The following is a 24,738-nucleotide window of genomic DNA, read 5'->3' on the forward strand; positions in this document are numbered from 1 at the left end:
CACCTAACCAATGGGTCCTCAGCCACTGCTTGGGCAACTAAAAGGGAAGGTCCCATACTCTCTCTGTATATTCCACTTCCCTTTGGGAGAATTCTAAATTTGGGGGAGTTTCCCTTGGACTCTATTGGATTATTTCTGATTCTGTCATTTGAAGCCAAATATACATCTATTCCTTCATTCACAGATTGGAAGGTGTGTATCTTTACCCCAAATAATTTCCTTTATTCCAGGTTCAATATTCCCAGGTCCTCCAAATTATCTTCATATATTATAAGCTCAAGGCTCTTCCCCATCCTGTTGCCCTTCTCTGGACGCTCACCCATTTTGCCATATCATTGAGTATGGGTATATGTCTTCCACTGATGTAGGCTCACCATTACTCTACAATTTATAGTCTGAAGTAATTGTCCGGGCCACTGAGAGTTAAGTGACTTGTCCAGGGTCACATAGCCAGTTTGTCACAAGTCATTCCTGAACTCAGGTCTTCCTGACTATGAAACTGACTCTCTATCCAGTACAACACGAATTGTCCTTGTAGTACTTCAATACAATTCAATCCAACAAGCATTTAAGTAGCTACTAAGTGACAAGTCTGGGGGGGGAAAGACTAACATGAATTAGTTCTTGCCCTGAAGAACCTTTCCATGGCTTACCTTCTCTATCATAAGGGACCAAGTAAGAGACTACGTACCCCAGAACAAAGTCAATACCCCACATTGGCTAAAATGTCCTACAAAATGCTTGTTGACTCAACAGGGGTGAATGATGACTGGTGCTGGTGAATCAACAGGACTGTAGCAAATGCTTATCCCAGACACTGGTGCAAAATCCTGGACAAACACACACATACACACACACACACACACACACACACACACACACACACAGTCAATTTATTAATACCTTTAGCAACTATTTATTAAGTCCCTACCTTCTATTCCACAGGCTCTCTTTGTACCAGAGACACCAAACAAACAAAACAAAAATAGTCCCTGCCCTCAAGGAGATTCCATTCTAATTGATGGAAACTCCATGTACACAAAAACAGAGGGCAGGACAGCCTGACTACCACTCTCCTATCACATTTCCATCTCTCCAAACCAGAAGGAAGTGCCAGCTCCAAATGACAAAGCCAGCAGCTATGGGTAGCTTGAGTTTTTATCTTATTACTACTTTTTTTTTAAACTTCGCAAGATAAGCCATAGAGACACAACCGTAAATCACCAGGCTTCAGTTCATTGACAGAATGTCATAAAAGGTAAAGTAAAACACTATTTCTGTGTTCCTGAACAATCTGTCTTGGGCATATATGGGCTACTCCAAGAATGGCATATTTCAAGAGTCAGACAACCTTTATTTTTGTGGCTGCCCCTCCCTAAGAAGAGCAAGCCTACTCAAAGAGATCATAAAAAAGGGAAAAGAATCCACATGTGAGGGGCAGCTAGGTGGTGCAGTGGATAGAGCACCAGCCTTGAATTCAGGAGGACCTGAGTTCAAATCTGGTCTCAGACACTTAACACTTCCTAGCTGTGTGACCCTGGGCAAGTCACTTAACCCCAGCCTCAGGGGAAAAAAAAAAAAAAAAAAAAGAATCCACATGTGCAGAAATGTCTGTGGCAGCCCTTTATGTAGTGGCAAGGAACTGGAAACTGAGTGGATGCCCATCAGCTGGAGAATAGCTTAATAAGTTATGGTATATGAATGGTATAGAATATTATTGTTCTGTAAGAAATGATAAGCAGGATAATTTCAGAGAGGCCTGGAGAGAAGGACATGAACTGATGCTGAGTGAAATGAGCAGAACCAAGAGAATAATGTACAAGGTAACAGTGACAGTAAGATTATGGGATGGATTCAACTGGGATGGATTTGGCTCTTTTCAATAATGAGGTGATTCGGGCTAATTCCAATAGACTTGTGACGGAGAGAACCGCCTTCATTCAAGGAGAGAACTGAATGTGGAGAACAACATGGTATTTTTGCCTTTTTTTGTTGTTGTTTGCTTGCTTGCTTTGCTTTTTCTTTCTCATTTTTTTTTCCTTTTTGAACTGATTTTTCTTATGCAGTATGATAAATGTGAAAATGTTTAGAACAACTGCACAGGCTTAGCTTATATTGGTTAGTTTGCTGTCTAGGGAAGGAGATGGGAGGAAGGTAGGGAGAAAAATTTGGAACACAAGATTTTGCAAAGGTGAGTGTTGAAAACTAGCTTCCCATGTATTTGTAAAAGAAAGAGCTTTTATGAAAAATAAAAAAGTATATAAAGAACTAAAAAAAAAAGCACAGACCTGAATTCTTATCTGAGTTATTCTTCCTGAATCTTTGTGATGAAGGAAAGGTATGGGGATTGTTTAGCACAGAAGGACTCAATTGTCATATGTAGTCAGTCATCAGCAGCCAATAAAAATTTAAAAAGAAACATGGGCTGATATTGGCAATTAAGCCAAAAGTTCTGTCCCCCACATCCTTGAAAACCCTTGCAACTAAAAACAGTGTCCAAAGTTGCCTTAAAAAGAGATAGAAAAAAAAAAACACAGAAAGAAAGAAAAGACATTGAACCTGGATCTGAAGAGTGAAAGACTGAAGGGCGAGTTCCATCCCTGCCATGAACTTAGCTGTATGACCTTTGGTAACTCAATAACACATGTGAACTTTATTTCCTTTATTATGTGAAAATTATAATAAACACAATAGCTACCTCTAGGTGCAATGTATTAATGCAATGAAGAAGTGCGGTTTGCATGTGTGTGCATTACATATAGATAGATAGATAGATAGATAGATAGATAGATAGATAGATAGATAGATATAGATAGATAGATATATGTGTGTGTATGTATATACAGACATGTATATATGTATATGTACTATATATGTGCATATATGTACACATTACACAGACATAGAAATAAAGATTCATATATAGGTATCTATATAGACATAGATTGATGTACTTCTCTATGCATATGTAAATATACGGTTTCATATGATTACACACACATTTATATCTATATTTATCATTATCTCTTCTTCCACCTCCATCTCACATCACTCAATTCTACTCTGGTTGATACAAAATCAACTACCGGTCTACCCACTTTTTGCAGAGTAGATTTGTTCTTTAAACATTGTGTGTAGATGGAACTTTGAAAATCAATGCAGATTATTTTGATTGATGACAGGGAAAGAATCTACGGGATGATGGTTTCTGGAAATTGCTAGTGGTGAAACAAGAAAACATCAATAAGACATACAAAAATAAAAATCCAATTATTCTGTTATATACATTAGCAGAGTTCACTGTTTTAGCATGGATTTTTAATTTGGGTTCTATGAACTTTTAAAAATATCTTGAAAATCACATTTCAATATAATTTAATATAATTTCAAAATCTGGTGCATTTTTTAAGCATTTAAATGCAATTATTCCAGGAAGAAACCTGATGGGCTTCCCTAGACTGCCCAAGGAGTATGTGACACTGAAAGAGTTAAAAACTCCTAGTTTACAAGAATTCTACAAGAAATCCTCTAATAACCCAAAGAATCCATTTCATAGATGATCACTTACATATTTTGTAAGCATATGGATTAAGTAAGAGGCAAGAAGTGGGTTTCAATCCTGCTTCTGATTGATGCCAGTCGAGGGACCTCAGGTATGGCAATTAGTCCCACCAGTCAACTGAAAACATCAATTACAAAGCAACTGCTGACCTTAATTGGTAGAGGAAGTTCCCACATGTGGAGTTCCTACATCAAGGAAATCGTAGGTCCTAACCCAATCCTAGAACCCAAAAATATGGTGATAATATAGCTAGGGCAATCCGCAGTTTAACAAAATATTGTTCTTACTTTCCTGGATTTTGCCAACTATTAAGAACCTTTGTTCTTGATCTGGATCTATGAACTATTTTCTCTTTTTAAAATATATTTTGAAAACTGCATGGATTTTCTTTGTAATTTTCTCTTATGTACTTAAAACATTCGCAAGAAGGGGTCTTTAGGCTTCACCAGTCTGCCAAAGAAGAAACTAAAGAAACACTGCTTTAAAAAAAATCAGAATAAAACTGATTTTCTTTATTCGTTTCTGTTAAATTGTTCTATTTTTGTTTTTTGGTTTTTTTTTAGAAAAAAAGTAAACATGCATTTTCCATTTTCTGCTCCCCAGATTGGAATGGTGGTAAGTAGAAAGGAAAATGAAAATAGGGACCAGGAATTTCATTAGTGGAGAGAATTCTTGGGATGAGACTCCCTCCACCAATTCAAGTCAGCCTCTCCTCCCCAACTGAGTCTTAAAGAATTTTCTTGGGCATTGAGTGTGTCTCCAAAAGCCCCAAGCCAGCCCCAGAGCCTGAAACTTGAACACCCAATGTTCTAGCTCAAAAGCTACCTTATTATGGCAAACTCCAACTAAGCAGACTAGGAGATAAAGAAGTATCAATAGTCATCATCATCATCATCATCATCATCATCATCATCAGTGGCATTTATATAGCAAATATTGTATTTAGTCTTCATAATTCTGGAGACAGCTATTATTTTTATTTCCATTTTACAAATGAGGAAACTAAGGATGAGAAGTTAAAGACTTGTCCAGATCCAAAGCTAGGAAGTGTGTCTAAGGTAGAATTTGAACTCAGGCCTGCCTTCCAGGAAGCTGTCTTCAAGATCATGTCATAGAAACAACTGAGGTTGTGTCACGTGGAGAAGAAAGTACAAAGAGGCCATGAATGCTCTCAGTTAAAAGAGGGATTGTTTTGTTGTTGTTGTTGGTTCATTTTCTTTTTTTTTTTCCCCTATAGACCAGGAGGAAGTTGCAGGTCATCAGATGAAATCTCAATGCCAGAAAAAACTTCCTAATCATGAAAGCTAGCCCAAAGTAGAATGGGCCATTTGGAAAGATGATGGGTTCCCCATCTTTGGAGGTCTTCAACAGACACCAGATGGCCACCTGAGCATGTTGTAGTGGAGATTCTTTCTGAATGGGTACAAAGGTCCAGTTCAACTCTGAGATTCTGTGGTTTTGTGTGTGATGGATCAGGAACAATCCCCAGAAAGCCATGGGGCCATGCACATGGAAACAATCAGGGCTAAGAGAGTACAGAGACTAACAGGACTCCCCCGATACAGATACACACACACATACACACACATACCCCACACAAAAGAAACAATCAACTCCTAATTCCAACACAGGTTAATATGTTTCAGATCAAATCTGGCTTTAATTTAATCTTGCTGAAAGGCACTAAGCCTGGGGCAGGGCCCTGACCTAAAGCTGGATGCATGTAATGCTTGGATGTTTTTTAACCTTTGGGATTGTACAACATAATTTCATCACTTATAATGAGGGTTTTGACCTCTTGAGCCTCTTAATGGAGGGCCTGTACACAGGAGGTCATTATGATCAGCAAAAGCTGGACCAGTGGAGAGCTGCCATTGCAGCCTGGTGTATCATATCGCTGCCATTTTTTTTTCATCTAGCCAATGGTTTTGCATTCATATTATAAAGGCTCAAGGATAGAAGGGTCCTTATAGTCCAGAAATCCATTGTCCCTTATCTTCCCTTTTAGGATAAGCTCAAGAGTGTCCAGAAAGAGCAACCAGTATGGTAATGGGTTTGAAGTCCATACCTATGACAAAATACAAAAGACCTATCTATATTTAGCCTGGAGAAGAAAAGCCTCAGAGAAGATTTCAGGCTTTTTTGGAATATTTCAACAGTTGCCATGTTGAGAGAGAAATTGGGCTTGTTTTCTTCTTGGCTACAGAAGGCAGAACAAAGAGCAATGGGTACAATGTATAAAGACACAATTGAGTTGATATCAAGAGGAAAAAACTCTTAACAACTATGGCCATCCCAAAATGGAATGGGTTACTTTAGGAGGCAGTGGTCTCTTTATCCTGGAAGTTTCAGCAAAATGGCATAATGGTTTAGTGTTTGCTAAGAAAACTCCAAATGGGGTAATAATAAAGAGTCAGACATGAGTGAAATGACTCAACAACAACAGCTTCAAACAAAAACCAGATGGCTGTTTATGTGGTATGCCGAATTGGGGATTTTTATTCAGATATGGGTCAAACTCAGTGGCCCCTGAAATCCCTCCCCATTCTGCAATAGCCTGATGCCCACAAGATGCTTCTCTGGAGGTGGCAGTGCACCGTGATTCTAAGAGACAGCCTCTTGGTCTCTCCTCAGGAAAAATGCTTGCAGAAGAACTCAAAACTACGCAAAGCATTTAGTTCCACTATTAGACACTTTGAGTTGTTTGAAAGTCATTTCTTTGGTCAACCCAAAAAAGGCTTCCTTCCTAATATCTAGTTCTGAGGAGATACTAGCTCTGTCCTCTTGAACCAGACAGACTGAGCTGGGTCTCTGGGCAACATGATCATGATCTATCAAGGATTCCTGAAAGTAGAAACAATGGTTGTGAAAAATCTCTTTGACATAGTTGACCAATTTATGGGCAGAATGTGTATTTGAAGTTTCCTTAGGTCTAATACCTTGTGCATAGTAAGTAATAAGTATATTATTTATTATTAATATTAATTTTTAATATTAATATTATTAATAAGAGATAAGTACCATTTTCAGTATTTATTTAATATTTCTCATATTTAATATTTATATTTATTATTTGTTTAATATTAATGTTTAATCCATTTATTAAATTATTTGTTTAGTATTTAATTTATTTTTTATTTTAATATTATTTAATTATTTTAATTATTTATTGTTTTATATTTATCATTTTATTATTTATTTAATATTAGTTATTTATTATTTAATATTAGTATTATTGATAAGAAATAAATGTACTATATCTACAAATAATAATACAATATAATGCTAAAAATTATATACAATAAGTGCTCCAGTGTGTTGGAAACAAAATACTATTAAAGAACTAGGGGTGAATGGACCTTAGCACCTATAGGTTGTGTGGGAAGGGGAGGAATGGAATGGAATTAAGGACAGTATGCTTCAGCAATGTCCTGTTGTGGGGTTGCACAGAATGGCTAAATGGATTGCATCCATCTTATTTTTACCTTCTTGGTTAACTGGCAATGGCCGAAACTGCTTATCCAAGACAACCAGTGAGCACGTGGCATCAAAACCAAGTCCTCGAATCCGAGTAGCATCTATCCCCTGTACCACTTTCTGTAAAAAGAGAAAATGCACCTGAATCAGATGGGCCTGTACCTATGGTCACTAGATATGAAGTGTGCTCAAGAATCTTTGGAGGAGTTCCTATTTCCTCTCACATAAAATATACAACTACCCATCCAAGATGTAAAGTCTTTAAGAATGAGACTTTAATACTTCCTTTTCTGGACTGGTATTGTTTTTATTTCCCTCAAAATACTCTGTATCATGGTCAGGAGAGTTTGTGCTCTCCAAAATTGACAATTTATAACACATTGGTAATCTTTTTATCATTCAATCAAAAAGGATTTATTAATTTACTATTTTTTTACTATTTTACTAATTTGTTAATTACTTATTATCTACAAACTTGCTTTCAAGGAGCTTCTGTCATATTGGTAGAAAGAATTTGTAGGGGCAGCTAGGTGGCACAGTAGATAGAGCACCAGCCCTGAAGTCAGGAGGACCTGAGTTCAAATCTGAATTCAGACACTTAACATTTTCTAGCTGTGTGACCCTGGGCAAGTCACTTAGCCACAATTGAGGAAGGAAGGAAGGAAGGAAGGAAGGAAGGAAGGAAGGAAGGAAGGAAGGAAGGAAGGAAGGAAGGAAGGAAGGAAGGAAGGAAGGAAGGAAGGAAGGAAGGAAGGAAGGAAGGAAGGAAGGAAGGAAGGAAGGAAGGAAGGAAGGAAGGAAGGAAGGAATTTGTTCACAAAAGAGTTTGTAAACAAAATACATAAAATAAATTCAAAGAGAAATAAATTTTGACAGAGGGGATCAGGAAATCCCCCATGTAGTTGGCACTAATTTGAGTTTTGAAGAAAGGTGGGATTCTAAGTAACAAAAGAAAGGAAGAAATAGCTTCTAGGCATGGAGAATAAGCTGGGAAAGTACATATCAACTGGAGATATGTATAAGAAACAAGAAAGTCAGTTTACCTGGACCATTGGATGGGAACTGGCAATAATACATAGCAAGCCTGGAAGGATAGACTGGGATCAGGCTGTGAAAGGCTTTATATAACAGAGAAAAAGATATTTAGTCCTAAAGGGCAGAGGGAACTATTAAGGATTATTTTCACTGATTTTTATGGATAAATTTTGTTTTCCTATTGCCTAGATTTTTTGTTTTTTGGGATTTCATGACTATAAGGAATGGTGTCCAGAGAGAAAAACTTTATGACAAAGGTTGTTTGTTTATTTGTTCTAAGAAAAAAAAGGAAGAAACACCAAAAAAAAATGATTGATACTATGGGAAAAAAATGTAAGAAATTTGCAGTTTTCCACATCCATGACTCTACCAGCAGCAGGACTACAAAGGATCTAAGGAGGGGAAATAGCTTCTCCACATTCTTGTTTGGCCCCAAGTTGGTTCTCTAGGGTTTTGCAAACTTCATTATTGATTTTCACCTGTGTAGTTTCTGAAGGAACTGATTTTTGCTTTAGGAACATCACTCTGGCTTCTCAATGGGAGTGGATTTTAGAGGGGAAAGTCTGAGACATAGACACCAGTTAGGGAAAGAGTTAATGGGAACCTGAAGCAGGGAAGTAGCTCGGAGATATTAAAAAGAAAGGATAAGTTTCCCAAGATGCTGTTGGGATAGAAAAGACAAGATTTAATACCTGATGTTTACATAATGTTTTCTCACAATAGCACAATGCCTAGCAGCACAAAGTTGGGACTGAGTACATACTTGTTGACTGACTGATTTATTTTTTGTCACTTTGGTCTTTATATCTCCAGTAACTAGAACGTAGCAGTCATTTAATAACTCCTTGTTAAAAATAAATGTTGCCACCCAACATATCTGCAAAAACTTATTAATCATATTATATGTATCATTTTCCATTTCTTTCTCTGTTTATAACCATGAGCAAGCAATATTCTATTGAACCATTCTAGAAAAAGATCAAATGAAATGAAGGAAACAAGCATTTATTAAATGCCTACAATGTGCTAGGCATAAGACAACTAGGTGGCACAGTGGATAGAGAGCCAGACCTGAAGGGAGGAAGACTCATTTTCCCAACTTCAAATCTTTATGACCCTAGGCAAGTCACTTAACCCTGTTTGCCTCAGTTTCCTGAGTTGGAAAAGGAAATGGCAAAATGCATCAGTGTCTTTGTCAAGCAAACTCCAAATGGGGTCATGAGAAGTCTTATTTGACTAAAATTACTGATCTTAGAGACTTCATTTTGCAGATGGGCAAACTGAGGCTTAGAGAGGATAAGTTCTGCCCAGTGTCATACAGGTGATGAGTGTAGGAACTGAACACTACCAAATCTGGAGCTATCCATGGTACTAAAGTGCTGTTATCATCTCCATTTTACAACTGAGGAAACTGAGGCAAAAACAGAAGTTAAATAACTTGCCCTAAGTTATACAGCCAATGAGTATCGAGGTCCAAATTTGACTCTAATGTACTAGTTACCTGCCTCTGTAATGCCTCAATGGGCACATTTGTAATTTGCTAATACAACAACAAAAAGTATTCTGATGAATAGTTTGATATACATGTATGTATATGTATATATGCACAAACATAAACACACAGATACATATATACACACTTAATGTGTGTATACATGCATGTAAATGCATATGCACATATGTGTAAGTATATATTGTGTTCTTTCCTTCTTGTCTTAGACTTTCTGGGCATTTCTTGGTAGTGGGATTGATGAGTTACTCCGTATAAATGGTTTAGTCTGTTCTCTGATCAAATATACTTTCTTGCTAGCATAGATGGTTTTATTTTTTCTATTTGTAGCTCTAACACCTAACACAGAACCTGGCTTACTGTAGGCATTTCAAAAATGCTTATTTATTAATTAACAATCTTTTTAAGCTTTAAAAAAAAAAGGCTAGGACCATGTTTGGAGAAATATTGGTTCATCTGGTACATGGGTCTTCACTCAGTCATTCGATAAACATTTGCACTTATTATGAGCAGGCATTGTGTTGGAAGATTTTCCAAAGACGCCTTTCTAGGTTTGTTTGTTCTTTTTATTTCAATTTATTCTGTCTAAAAGCACATTACTATTCTATTGCATCATTTCTCATTTATTAAGATATATTAAGATATTAAAGTTTTTTTTCAGTTTTTTTTTTTTTTTTCAGTCACGTCTGACCCTTCATGAACCTTTGGGGATTTTATTGGCAAAGATTCTGGAATGGTTTGACATTTCCTCCTCCAGCTCATTTTACAATAAAGAAACTGAGACAAATAAACTTGCAACTTGTCCAAGTGCAACTAGCTGGCACACAGCTAGTAAGTATCTCAAGTTGGATTTGAAGAAAGAGTCTTCTTGACTCTTGATGCTCTATCCACTGGGCCACCTAGCTGCTCCAGGTTTTTTGTAGTTTTTTTTGCAATGATAAATAATGTGGCTCTGCATATTTCAAAAATTTTATGACAAAATATATTTGAACAGATCTCTTGTTTATCATATATACAGATCCAAAGAACTGCAGGGGACTCTAAGCTGTACCTCAGCCAGAATTCCTTCTCCAGCATTTGAAATAATTGGTTATTTAGTCTTTATGAAAAGACCTTCACTGAAGAGCAGTTCACTTCCTTTCATATCAGCCCTAGCTATTTTTCAAGTATCATCATTTACATTTTTTTTCTTTACAGCACACCGAAGGCTGTGTCCCTTTTCTTCCCTCCACTTGGGTCCTCCAATAAAGATTAGATGACAACTGGTCAGAAATATGGTTAAGAGAATCCATAATTTGAATGGGGCTTGAACAGTAACCTCTGACCAGTCTTTTATAACTTTGAGATTTTATGATTCTTTATTAATAAATGGAGAAAATTCAGGGAAATAAGACATATCTCTGTAAAGTAGAAACGAGGGAAAGCCAGACCAGTGAGGATTAAAGCCTAACCTTGAACCTCCCTTTTATCAAGACTAAATTGGGTGTATTCTATTTGCTCCCCTGTGTCTCTTTTGATGAATGGTCAATGATGACTGGTAGAACTCTTAGAAAGCAAACAAGTAATAAGTTGGCCGTCACTTGGAGATGATAAAAATTAGCCATTAAAACCAAGCTATACTTAGAGTAGACTATTTTAAAGCAGCTTTTCATCAGGGAATTACATTTTCTCCTTGACAATTTCCTTAATGGCAGAAGAGGTTATGTGCTAGAAGAACAGGAGAGACCCTAGGGCAAAGAGGAGCCGATTCACACCAAAAAGAATGGAAAATTAAACAGGCAGAAGAGAGGCTGATTTCTCTTGATGATTGCACTTCATCTTCTCTCCCCAGCTCCTCGACCTCTTCGATTCTTCTCTGGGCACTCCCTGCTGCACAGGGCTCATTAATGTTTGAGAAGACTGATCAATAATGACAGAACGGCGAATTGTCCATCTGCAAATTACTAAGCATCTTATGAATATTTAAAGGGCCAAATTCAAGAACAGAGAGCAGAGAAAAATCAGCACTTAAAAAATAGAATCCTTAAAGAAAAATAGAGGACAAAGGAAGCTCTTTATCTCTAGCTTTGCAGGTTAGCAAAATAGAACAAAGAATTGTCACACAAAACCTAAAGAAAAAAAAAAGAGGCAACACAGTACCACGGACAGCTCCTGTTATGGTATTGTTTGACTGGAGTTCAAATCCTACATTGTTACTTATTACACTGGGCAAGTAATTTATTGTCTCCAACCTCCAGTTTCCCCATCTGCAAAATGAAATCTCAAAGATCCCTTCCAATTATAAATCTATGATCCTATGAGTCTTCCCTATCCAAAGCATAGGAGTCCAACTTAATCTGGTATCATCATCAATTAACAGATAGGAGTGTGAAACATATACCTTGGGTCATGTCTGTGAGTAATTACCCAAGTTCACATAGTAAATCAAACACTTAAGCTGAGGTCCTACTCATTCTACTGCATCCCAGAAGCCCCCTTGGTCATCCTACACCTGAAAAAAGAACAACCTCTTTATCCCTTCCAACAAAGACCTCTGGCCTTAGCCCTACCTTTGTGACGATGCAGCACGCAGCCCAGATATCATCAGAGGACTGCTCATGGTAGTCTGCTTGAGGTTCCCACCTTTGGATGGGGTGCTCTGCATAAGCAGCAAGGGTCCCCTGCTGGCTGACCAAAGCTGCTCGAGCACTGCCCGTCCCCACATCAATGCCCACGTAGTAATTCATCTGCTCCTGCTTTCCACTGGTCATGGTGAGGACACCTGCTGTAAGTAAGGACAAGAGATAGTAATGAGAGTGGAGTTGAGAATGTATCCCCGATCCATAGTACAATGTCACTTAATCTTTATTTTTCTCAATTTCTTCATCTGTAAAATGGGATAATAGTCCCTATCTTGCAATAGTGTTCTGAGGATTAAATAGGATAATTGTAAAGTGCTTAGTACATTGGCTAGCATATAATAAGTGTTACATACATGTTAGCTGTTGATTGAAAGACTTAATTAAGATTGAGTCCTGCCTCTTTGACTCCGAGAAAGTCACTTTACTGGGTGGCATCTGTAAAATGGGGATAGTAATAACATCAGTTCCACAGAATGATGGTGTGGATCAATTAAGATAATACATAAAAGACTTTTCAAACCTTAAACTACTGTATAAATCTTGGTTGTTTTTATTGTTGTGGTTTTCTTTTTCTAGTCACCGCTGGCTGCTGTGTTTGTTGCCTGTTCAACTAAGGCATAGTATGTAGTAGGCCCTTAAGAAAAGCACGTTAAATAATTTTTTTTCAGAAGAAGTTTGGGGTCATTAAAGGCATTTTACAATTTTCCCAAAGTATCCCAGCTCATTCCTCCCCTCCCATTCAACTCTGCATCCAATATATTGTCCATGTACAATGTCCATTCTGGATGAATCTCTTTTATTTACCCACAAGGGGGCTTCAATAAAACAGTTGGCTAATAACCAGGAAAAAATCATCTTCACTTGAAAAATAACAATTTAAAGACCAAACCCTGCTGACAAGAGTAGCATCTTCACCAAGGAACGTCACCATTTTTCACTAGTTTTACCATATTCTCATCACTTTTCTGATATGCTTGATTGAAATCTGCTGCTCACAAACTCTTGCTATGTCACCTCCAGAAGCCTTCTGGGCTGTTGCAGCCCACTATTAAAGGTACCTGAATGCTCTCTCTACTGAAGGCATGTCAGGAAGCCTTTAGAAAGCTGGGTCAGGTTACAAATAAAGTCTCAAGTGCCAACTAACTGGGAAAGGACCCAAAAAAGAGGCGAAAGGAAGAACTAGAGATCTGACAGCTAGAGTTTTCTCCCTTACAGAGCTTTCATGAGCTTAGGAACTATAGTACATTTGAGACTTCCATGGTATCACAGAGCTGGCCTACTTCTCTTTGTCTGTCTGTCTTTCTCTTTGTTTCTTCATTTTTATCTGTTTCTCTGTCTTTCTGTTTTTGTCTCTGCCTGTCTCTTTCTCTGTCTTTGTCTATATCTCTTTGTCTTTGTTCTCTCTCTGTCTTTGTGTCTCTCTATCATTCCTTCTCTGTCAATCTTTCTGTGTGTCTCAGCATCTCTATAGCTGGTAGAAAGTTCTTCCAAACTTCATCCTAAACCACCATTGAAAGTACAAAGCCAATCTCTCTCTCTCTCTCTCTCTCTCTCTCTCTCTCTCTCTCTCTCTCTCTCTCTCTCTCTCTCTCTCTCTCTCTCTCTCTCTTTCTGTGTGTGTGTGTGTATGAGTGTGTGTCTCTGTCTCTGTTTTTTCTTTATATCTGTCTCTGTCTCTTTTTGTCTCTCTGTCTCTCTCTCTCTGTGTGTGTATGTGTGTGTGTGTATGAGTGTGTGTCTCTGTCTCTGTTTTTCTTTATATTTGTCTCTGTCTCTTTTCTCTCTCTCTCTCTCTCTCTCTCTCTCTCTCTCTCTCTCTCTCTCTCTCTCTCTCTCTCTCTCTCTCTCTCTCTCTCTCTCTCTGTCAATATCTCTGTGTCTCAGCATCTCTACAGCTGGTAGAAGCTTCTACCAATCTTCATCCTAAGCCACTCACAATACAAAGCCCCAAGGCAGTTAGAAAATCCTCCAGTTCACATTAAAGCCCTGGTGCAGCCATTGTGCTGGACTACTGCTTATGACTTAAGCAATGTTGCAAGACAGACATCAAAAAGGAGAATTTCGATTTCCCATTTAAATTTGCACAAGGAGATGCTAAGAGATGATTGGTTCTAGCCAGGAGATATATGACAGCTACTTGTGAGACTGAGCAAAAATAAGCTGGTTCCCTCCCAACAATCTCCCCTCTTTTCTGATTTTTTAATTTTGACTTTCAGCAAAGGAAGGCCTTTGAAAGAGGAGTGGGACAGGCACAAGAGGTGAATGGCGCAACCAAAAGAAGGTTCAGATCCAAATATTTGCTCCCTTAAGTCAGCCCAGGCTCTGAGGATGAGTAGGGACTTCAGTTCCTCCCTTTTTGAGTCTTCAGGGTAACACTTCCTCCTCTCCTCTTTCTCTTAGCTTCCTTCAAAGCCCAGCTCCAGGGGCTCTGCCAGCTTTCCCCGATGCTCTAATGACTGCCATTTTCTCCATCTTGAAATCCCTTTGTGTATATTTTCTACTGCTCGACTGCCATGCACATGGTCTCACCACTTTTTTGTTTGTTTTGATATCCTAGCACACTGCTCTGCACATGATAGGGATTTACCAAATGTCTATTGAACTGAATTAAGTACAAATGGATGAGACTCTCCATGGCTGGTTTGTGGTTCCTTTCTGTCCCTTTTAGACACACATGTGCAGGCACACAGGCACACATTTTGGCTTTGCCCTTGACTAAGCTAAAGTGAAGTTTAGGAGGACATCCTATCTCTCCCATACTATGGGATAGTCTTCCGCTTCAGTCATCCCTTCAGCAATGACTATTAGCTCCTTCCAAACTTTTGTTCTTTTCTGAAATGACAATTCTGATTTCAGGTTCTTTTTGTTCCTCTCTTGTAGCGAGCTGTCGTCTCCAGAAGCTGCCAGATCGCTCTCTGGGAAGAGATCTGCTGTGTCTACTCAAATCTCTCCGACAGATTCTTCTTCCTGTAGTGAACCGTTGTCTCCAGGCAGTTGCTGTTAACTCTTGTCCTTAGAAGTGACTTCCCTTCCTTCTTCTTCCTGTAGAAGTAACAGCAACAGGAGCACCTCCCATCTCCTCCCTCAATTAACCCTTCAGGGGTGGAGCAAGAAGGAGGAGAGGAAGAGGCAGAAACACAAACAGAATTGCCTGTGAAGCAGCCTAAGCCTATGACAAGATTAGAAAAAGCATTGGTTAAAGCTAAGAGAGAAGGACAGGATATAAGTGATTTTATACATGCATATCCTGTGATTGAAGATATTGACTCTGTAGGTAAAAAAAGGAGAAGATATGCACCTTTAGATTTGAATAAAATTAAGGATTTGAAAAAAGGTTGTACCCTTTATGGGGCTACTTCAGCTTATGTCAAAATGTTACTAGATGGTTTGTCTTATGAAGTCCTAACCCCGAATGATTGGAAATCCATAGCAAGGACATGTCTGGAACCTGGAGAAAATTTATTATGGCTTGCGGAATTTCATGAATTATGTAAAATTCAAGTCAGATGCAATTTGGAAATAGGAGTTAACACACAATTCACTTTTGAGCACTTAGCTGGTGAAGGTCAGTATGGAGAGAATTCGGAACAGATTAATTATACCATGACAATATATGAACAAATTGCTAAGGCTGCAATAAAAGCTTGGGGTGTCCTTCCTGGACAGAAAGATCGTGGAGAGGCTTTCACTAAAATACAGCAAGGTCCCAATGAACCTTTTGCAGATTTTGTGGGACGTTTGCAAACTGCTGTCAAAAGAACTATTGGAGAAAATTCAGCTACAGAAATAATGACCAGACATCTGGCTAAGGAAAATGCCAACGAGATTTGCAAAAGAATTATATGGGGATTAGACAAAGATGCTCCTTTAGAGGAGATCATAAGACGCTGTGCTACAGTGGAAACAAATGCTTTTTACACCCGGACAATGATGAATGTGGAAAGACAGGGTCCCTCCTGGCAAGGGCCTTCTAGAGAAACTCGGCGATGTTTTCAATGTGGAAAAATTGGACATCTAAGAGCTCAGTGTAGGTATGGAGATACAGTGAGAAGACAGGGTGAAAGAAGACCTAAAACCCCATGTCCAAAATGCAACAGAGGACTCCATTGGGCATCAGAGTGTAGAATAATTCAGGGAAATGGGATGAGGGGCCCAGATCCAGGGCCCCAGGCAAAAAAGACTTGGGGCATGATGGCAGCTGATGTTACACCCAAAGAACCTTTAGAAGGCCAGGACTCTGATTTAATCATTCAGCAGAGAAGCAATCACATGGCAGAAAGGGATTACCTGATAAGTGAGCCAAAAGGCAATCAGATTGCAAAAATGGATTACACTTGGGGAGAATACAGGCCTTTTAAACCAACAGGACTGTATCCAGTGCAAACAATTCCAATGTAATTGTCAGATGATGAGAAGAGATTTAGAAAGTGGTAAATAGAAGGAAATTAGAAAGGTTAACTGCCTGGGGGAGAGGGTTTGCTTGTATTTCTTCAGCAGGAGAAGGAATCAGATGGGTGCCAACGAGTCATATTCGCCTTGTCCACCAGAGAGAGACAGAAAAAGAGAAAGACCTCAAAATAAAGGAGAAGATCTAAGAAACATCTGACACTGAAAGAGCATGGATAATAAGAAGACTGTTAAAGAACTTTAAAAACCAGCAGGAATCATTGGACTTCCTCACACAAGATGAGAATAATGGACAATGGACTTATGGACATTTATAAATTTTCAATTTATGATTATTTGATTATGATTATGTTATATACTTCTAGCATGTGTTATGTTACTATGTTACTATGTGCTTATGTAATTTATGTAATTATCTGTAATACTTCCCATATTGATGGATTTATGTTTCAAGGTCATGACTGTCCTATGTTCTAAATCAAAAGAAAGGGGGAGATGTTAGGATTACTAAGTGAGAACTCAGGTTGTCTGGATGGTGACAAGGTGAGAATTCAGGTTTTCTGGACAATTACAAGGTGAGAACTCAGGTTGACTTGATAGAGGGGGCAAGCTCATTGGCTGGGGTGGTTCTTCCCAGAAGCCCTTGCATTATCCCACGCCCATTCTCTGGGAGGATAAAAAGAGACAGCACTGGGCGCAGAGAGCAGATCGGCCTGGAGAAGGATAAGAGCTGGAGGAGATTCAGAGCCAGGATTCAAGAAGAAAGACTGCATTGCATCAGGCTTGACGGGGCTCTCTGCAGTAAGGGAAGTCACTCTTCTGGACAAGAGTTAACAGCAACTGCCTGGAGACAACGGTTCGTTACAGGAAGAAGAATCTGTCAGAGAGATTTGAGTAGACACAGCAGATCTCTTCCCAGAGAGCGATCCAGCAGCTTCTGGAGACGACAGCTCGCTACACTCTCTCCCCAGCCAAACCCATTACTATGTCCAGTTCTCACTTTCCATCTCCTACGGATTTTATACATGTTATGGATTTAAGACAGTCTCCTTGCTAGGTCCACCCGCCATATTCAGATGGCCCACAGCCAATGTGAGCCTTGTGAGCATATGGTACAGCATGGATCTGATAAACCCTTTGTAAGTCTCAAATACATACTGAAATGTTTGTTTTCACCATTCTTAGCAGACATTTCCCCTTTATAATAGATTAAGTTTCGAAACCTCTGATATCTCTTATTTCTAAAGTTATCACAAAATAATTAAAGAAAAATGTTAATTAAGTAAATTTGTGATTTTAATTAATTTATTTAATTAAATAATTTGATTAATTTATTGAGCATATAATATAAAAAAATGAATTTAATTGTATAAATTAATAACTAAATAAATAAATTTAATATAAAAAGCTAATTAAAGTGCCAAAGTATGTTAAGAGCAGGGATAAACACCCAACCCCCGGACAGTCTTTGTCTTCAAGGTACTTTTATTCTGAAAGGGAGAGACGAGACATCTCTGGGAGTGATAGCCATGGAGTGTTTGTTTGGTTGGGCTTTGGGAGTCATAAGGATGATGAGTGGAACCATAAGGAAATACATATTACTGACACATCATGTCTAACTCAGCTTCCATTTTTCTGACTAGTGCATTTAGCCAAATATTTCAGAGATATCATATAATAAAACTAATTCTTAAGAAAAACAAGGAGAAATAAAACAGCCCTGATCTCGATTTCTCCACACCTAAAACCCATAAGCAAAAGCATGCTGGCCCTGGAGGTTGTTCAAGGGGCAAAGCTCCCTGAAACATGAGCCTTGCTTCTTGCAAAAACACTGCCAGGTGCTGGGAAGCTTTGTAGTCCCACGGTTCACTTATGAATCCCCTGACATGCCATCTGGCTCCAATAGGCTTGAAGGACTGTTCCCAGGGACAGCAAAGCCTGACCCAAAAGGTTTCCCAGTCAGTGTGCAAGCCTGCAGAACTCACAGACAGTTTTTTAAAAAGGAAGAAAAAGACACCTACTAAATGGGAGATATCACACTCTCTCGTCTCTTACCAACTTCCACCTGGGAAGTGAAAGCCACATCCTTCCTGATAACTCTATCCCTCCAGCTTGTTCTGCACTGGATCTGAAAGGCTGGGTCCTTCGGTTCCTCCAACTTTTAAGCTATTGTGAAACTTCTGTCAGAAGCTAAAGAGAGCATTAAATCATGGAGGAGAGGAGAGAACAGTGGAATGGGATGGAGCCATTGAATAGGAAGGCAGTCAGCAATCATTACATACTAGGTTCTGTACTACACACTGGGAATACAAAAAGGTCAAAACAGCCCTTGTCCTCAAGGAGCCTTTGCCCTAATGGGGGAGGCCAAATAATTAAAAATAAATAAGAAGTATCCAGAACAAACTGGAGACAAACAGAAGAAGGAAGGCACAGGAATCGAGCTAGGTTTCTTAGAGAAGGTAGGATTTTTAGCTGAGATTTAGCTGAGTCTTGAAGGTCTCAAAGAAGCAAGAAAAAAAGATGGAGGGGGTAAGGAGGAGAGAGAGAAACCCAACTCCATCTTACCTGAAATCCCTACCCCTACCTCACCCCCATGGCTTGTTGGCCTTCTTGGTGTGACTCCTTAAAAACATTCAAACCAAACACATCTCCCTTTGTGTAACACAGCTACTTTTTGAAACTTGTTGAGGAGGAGGAGGAGGAGGAAGGAAGGAAGGAAGGAAGGAAGGAAGGAAGGAAGGAAGGAAGGAAGGAAGGAAGGAAGGAAGGAAGGAAGGAAGGAAGGAAGGAAGGAAGGAAGGAAGGAAGGAAGGAAGGAAGGAAGAAGGAAGGAAGGAAGGAAGGGGGGAGGGAGGGAGGGAGGGAGGGAGAAGGAGATGGAGATAAAGACTTTATAGCTATTCAAGGAAAGGAACAAACCCCATTCTGAAAATGGGTTGCCAGAAGTTTGGGATTTAAAAGAAAAAAAAATGATTGAAGAACAGCAGATTGGTTCACTAAGGCCACAGTTATCCAGCCTGAATCAGCTTACCTTCCCTTCCCTCCTGACTCTTAAATGCTGGTCTTCTCAAATGTCTAAGATAGAGAAGGCCTTTAAATCCAGTGGTCACTAGTTGGCTGACTCACTCTGGGATGGCTCTGGTAGCTCTGACTGTAGAAAGCATAGGCACTGACAATAACCAGCACATAGCCCTCTAAACTTTAACCTTTGGAACTCTATGGACTTCGCATTCAAAGTACACATGGAGAAAGTCTTCTCAGCCTCACAATGAATAGCCAAGATCTAAGTGAGTGAGATAGAAGGTGGAAGAAGAGGCCTGGTGTCAGGAGAAAAACTGCCCAACACTGAGAGCCATTTAAGAGTGTAGTGGCAAGAAACTGGAAACTGAGTGGCTGCCCATCAGTTGGAGAATGGCTGAATAAGTTATGGGATATGAATGCTATGGAATATTATTGTTCTATAAGAAATAATCAGCAGGAGGATTTCAGAGAGGCCTGGAGAGATTTACAGGAACTGATGCTGAGAGAAATGAGCAGAACCAGGAGATCATTGTACATGGCAATAGCAAGATTATGTGATGATCCATTCTGATGGACATGGCTCTTCTCAACAATGAGATGATTCAGGCCAGTTCCAATGGTCTTGTAAGGAAGAGAGCCATCTGCACCCAGAGAGAGAACTATGGGAACTGAGTATGGATCACAACATAGCATTTTCACACTTTTTGTGGTTGTTTGCTTGCGTTTTATTTTCTTTCTAATTTTTTGCTGATTTGATTTGATTTTTCTTGTGCAGCAAGATAATTGTATAAGTATGTGTACATATATTGAATTTAACCTATATTTCCACCATGTTTAACACATATTGGATTACTTGCCATCTAGGGCAGGGTATGGAAGGAATGGGAGGAAAATTGCAACACAGTTTTTTGCAAGGGTCAGTGTTGAAAAATTATCCATGTATATGTTTTGAAAATAAAAAGCTTTAATTAAAAAAATAAAATTTAAAAACAGTGGAATAAACAGACTCCTTTTGGGTAGGCTACTCTGACTCCCCACTGAAGAGCTTCAAGCAGAGGCTGGATGATCATGTCTACTGAAGGCAAGAACAGGAATTCATTTTTCATGTATGCGTGAGATTACATGACTTTATCGAGGTGGAGACTGGGCCTGGAGTCAGGAAAACCTAAGTTCAATTACAATCTCAGACACTTCCTAGCTATGTGACCTTGGCCAGTCATTTCCCATTTGAAATTATCATTTTTGAATGAAAATAATAGCAGCACCTAGCTCACAGGTTTGTTGTAAACATAAAATGAGCTAACAGTAGATACCGTGCACTTAGTAGATACTTAATATTGCCAGTTATTATTATTACTGTTATAAGCATGGAGGGAAGACTGGAAGAAGACTAAGGAGAGAAGGATTCTATAAGGATGAGGGGAGGGGAGGAGAGAGACAGCCCACGCTCCAGCTTCTGCTTAAATCTTTCCCAAAGTTCTGGTCTCAACCTCCCCTATGCTCAGCTACCAGTGTCCCTCTCCTATATAGCCTTGTAACTACTTTGAGTTTCTCTTTACATATATTTTGGTATATGGTGACTCCTTCTGATAAAGTGGAGGGTGAGTTCTTCAAGTCCTCAGAGCCCTAACATAGATCTTATCTCATGGACGGACAAATGGATGGATGAATGGATGAATGGATGGACAAATGGATGGACGGATGGATGGGTGGATGAATGGATGGATGGATGAATGGATGGATGGATGGACGAACAGACAGACAGATGGATGGGTGGATGAATGGATGGATGGATGGACAGATATATGGATGGATGGACAGCTCATCACTTTCTCTATCACACTACAGTGATCCTCCAATTCTCTTCACGATGTCCATCTTCCATAACACTATATAGGGATTTGGGGGGATGGGAGATTAAAGAATAATTACCTGTGTCCAAATATAATGAAGCTGCCTCATAAGAGAACTATGCTGGGGAGTGCCAGAAGACCTGATCTAGAACCACTTTTGTCACTGACTAGTACTGTGCAAACCTAGGCAAGTCATTTTATGTTCCTGAATCCCACCTTGCTCTCTTCAGTTATAACATGAAGGAATTGGACCACGAGAATACTGTATGCATTTAGGGGCATCAAACTGTGACAAATGCCCATGCTGAGAAGATAAGAACATGGTAGAAGGCCTGGAAAGCATACAAAGAAAGATGGATCTTTAAAGGAACTAGTTAAGCTCAGCCAGCAGAAGAGGGGATTGGGGAACATCAGGATGTGGTCATAGCACTTGTTTTGATTTGCCTGAACAGTTATTAGATAGAAGAAACTGGGTCCCAAACAGCAGAAATATGGAATACGAATGAAAGTCAGAAGCAGAGCCAGAATTACAACACAGGACTTCTGACTTTTAAATTATTGCTTGGACTAGAAGTTGTAAAGAAGGTGCTAATCTATATCAGCAGAGGGACTTTCCTCATCCATGAGTTCCCACTCTCAGTGAAATCACTGGGGATTCCTTTTCTGAGTGGGTTAGACCAGACAGCCATGAAGGGCCCTTTCTATAACCTTCTTTAAAAATTCCCCTGATTAGGCAGTTCCAATAGACTTTTGGTGGAAAGTGCCATCCACATCCAGAGAGAGAACTATGGAAACTGAAAGGATTTTCACCTCTTTATTGTTGGAAATGTTTGTTTGCTTGGGTTTTTTCTTTTGTTTTTTCTCCTTTTATCTCATCTTTCTTGCTCAGCATGATGAATCTGGAAATATGCTTAGAAGAATTGCACAAATGTGTCTATATTGGAATACTTGCTATTTTGGAGAGGGGGAGGAGGGAGGGAGAGAAAATTTGGGAACACAATATTTTACAAAAATGAATGTTGGAAACTGTCTTTGCATGTTTTTGGAAAAATAAAATCCTATTTAAAAATTCTATTGATTACATAGCTTTTTTTCTGTCAACACATCAAATACACTCTTAAAATATTGAGTACAGATCAAAGGAGAAGCAAAATTTCTGGGTGGAAAACTGATCTTGGAGTAAATATGGCTGGAATCAAGTTCCTCCTTTAAAGGATGACTCTGTGACCTTGAGAAAAAGCGCCAGATTTTCACTAGCTCTAGACAATTATCTTCTATTCCACATTAAATTCAGATCAGCAGCTTTTTTCACTAATGAAATCCTTTGTTTGGACATGAACAATCAAAGGTGCATCACCATGGTCAGGGTAAAGGAAGGAAGAAATAATCCATGATCATCAAACTTATAGGAACCTCATCAGCGATCTGATTTGATACGTTGGAGGTCATTATAATATTCAGGTGATAATATATCTAGAGTTGGAAGGATCATTTGAAATCTTCTAATCTAAGACTTGATTTTACATATGAGGAAACTGAGGGCTAGGAAAGGGAAAGTGACTTGACCACTGTCACACAGCTTGTAAAGGACAGAAGATTGAAACTCATTAATACCACCATAAATAGGTCATTGAGATATGGAATTTTTAGAACTAGTTGGACTTCAGAACCCATTCTTGCATATGATGAACAATAGAGGTCCAGAGTGAATAAATGAACTATAAATGGCACCCTTTCCTTCTAACTGGAACAGCTGAGAGTAGAACCTAGGTCACCTAACTCTCAGGCCATTGTTCTTTGCACCAAGTCAAGCCATCCCATCATAATCTCTGACTTCCACAGAAAGGGAAGTATTGGTCCAGAGGGAGTCAGCTGAGAACATTTGAGAATAGAGCCCAAGTCATCTGCCTTCCAGTTATTGCTCCTACCAAGAAGCCAGAGAATAAACACTTTAAAGTGGATCTGGTTTTGATTTCTGAACTGGATTCATCCTTAAAAGGCAAATACATTTCTTTGACCTGAATGTTTCAAAGAAAACTGCCCTGGGATTCTCTCTGGTTTTTAAAGCAGGATATTCCTCCCAAATAAAGCCAAAGAAAAAAATAGACTGGCACTTATGGGACCAATGTCACTCGGTTAACCTTTGTTGGCTGGGTATAGGTGGCCTGGGATCTCTTCATTATAGGGGATGGTGACATACAGAGAGAACTTTGCAAAATCCCATAAAGAAAACTCTTCCAACCCTTAAAGATTTGCACCTGCCCTGTGACTTTAAGTTTTGAAAGAGTTCCCTGGGTCTCTGAGAGATTAAATAGCTTGTCCAGGGTCACATAGCCAATGTGTGTCAGAGCCAGGACTTGAACCCAGTCTGACTCCAAGTCTAGCGCTTTACCCATTATGCTCTAATGGCTTTTGCGACTTAATTTGAAAGAGGAAGAAAAGTTCAAAATCAAACACAATTTTTTTATTTTTCTCATTTCAACAATAACAGCTTGCATTTATAGGACACTTTAATATTTGCTAAATGCTTTTATAAATACCTGATTTTATCTTCACTCTGGACTCGGTTTCCTCATCTGTTAAATGAGGATAATAACAGCACTGAGTTGTGAGAACCAAATAAGATCATGTATACAATACTTTGCAAATCTTTAAGCTATATAAAAATATTTACCACTGATATTTCTTTGTGACCTATTGACAAATGCCAAGATCAAAGTCCAAAGACTTGATGATGGATAGATTGCTATAATTGGATCCTTAGTATATTTCAATGCAATGTATATATCTGGACACTAAGGTTACCAAACCCATTAGATCCTAAGTATCCTATAAAATTACTAGAGGACAAGTCTTGAAGGTTAGTCTCCTCCATCCATCAATCCATAAATTAAGCACCAGTGTAAGTGCCAGAGATAAATAAAGAGCCAATAGATAATCTCTACATCAATGCCCTCTCCTTTGAATATTCTTTTTTTAATCTTCCCACTTTCCTAACTTCAGCAATGCACTAGCCAATGCCTAAGGAACCCAGCTCACAATGATCCCTTTCTTCCTAGAACTTGAATACTAGTTACTGTCTTTACCTCTACGCTGGAACTTATAATACAGTACTGCCAAGTTTTACTCAATTTTTCATGTGTATACATCATGTTTTCTAAACTATATAAAAGTTCCTTGAGAATATGGATAATGTCTCTGAATATACCTTCTAGTACTGAGAACATACAAGGTCAAAATAACAATTATCTA

The 24,738-nt window shown here is 38.9% G+C and overlaps 1 protein-coding gene across 2 annotated transcripts in view; it reads right to left on the reverse strand.

The window, feature by feature from the left end:
* FGGY (FGGY carbohydrate kinase domain containing) overlaps positions 1–24,738 on the reverse strand; it is a 517,954-nt gene that overhangs the window by 484,011 nt on the left and 9,205 nt on the right. Inside the window, exons 1-3 of one of the 2 annotated variants that reach the window (XM_074265799.1) lie at positions 19,644–19,789; positions 12,134–12,348; positions 7,048–7,159 (exon numbers count right to left, since the gene is read on the reverse strand). In XM_074265799.1, the coding sequence (XP_074121900.1) occupies positions 7,048–7,159; positions 12,134–12,334 (313 nt within the window). In that variant the 5' untranslated portion in view covers positions 12,335–12,348; positions 19,644–19,789. Of the gene's footprint in view, positions 1–7,047; positions 7,160–12,133; positions 12,349–19,643; positions 19,790–24,738 lie in introns of those variants that run through there. The other variant, XM_074265798.1, reaches the window with a different exon arrangement.

The sequence above is a fragment of the Sminthopsis crassicaudata genome, chromosome 4 (genome assembly GCF_048593235.1).
Source record: "Sminthopsis crassicaudata isolate SCR6 chromosome 4, ASM4859323v1, whole genome shotgun sequence".
Lineage (NCBI taxonomy): Eukaryota > Metazoa > Chordata > Mammalia > Dasyuromorphia > Dasyuridae > Sminthopsis > Sminthopsis crassicaudata.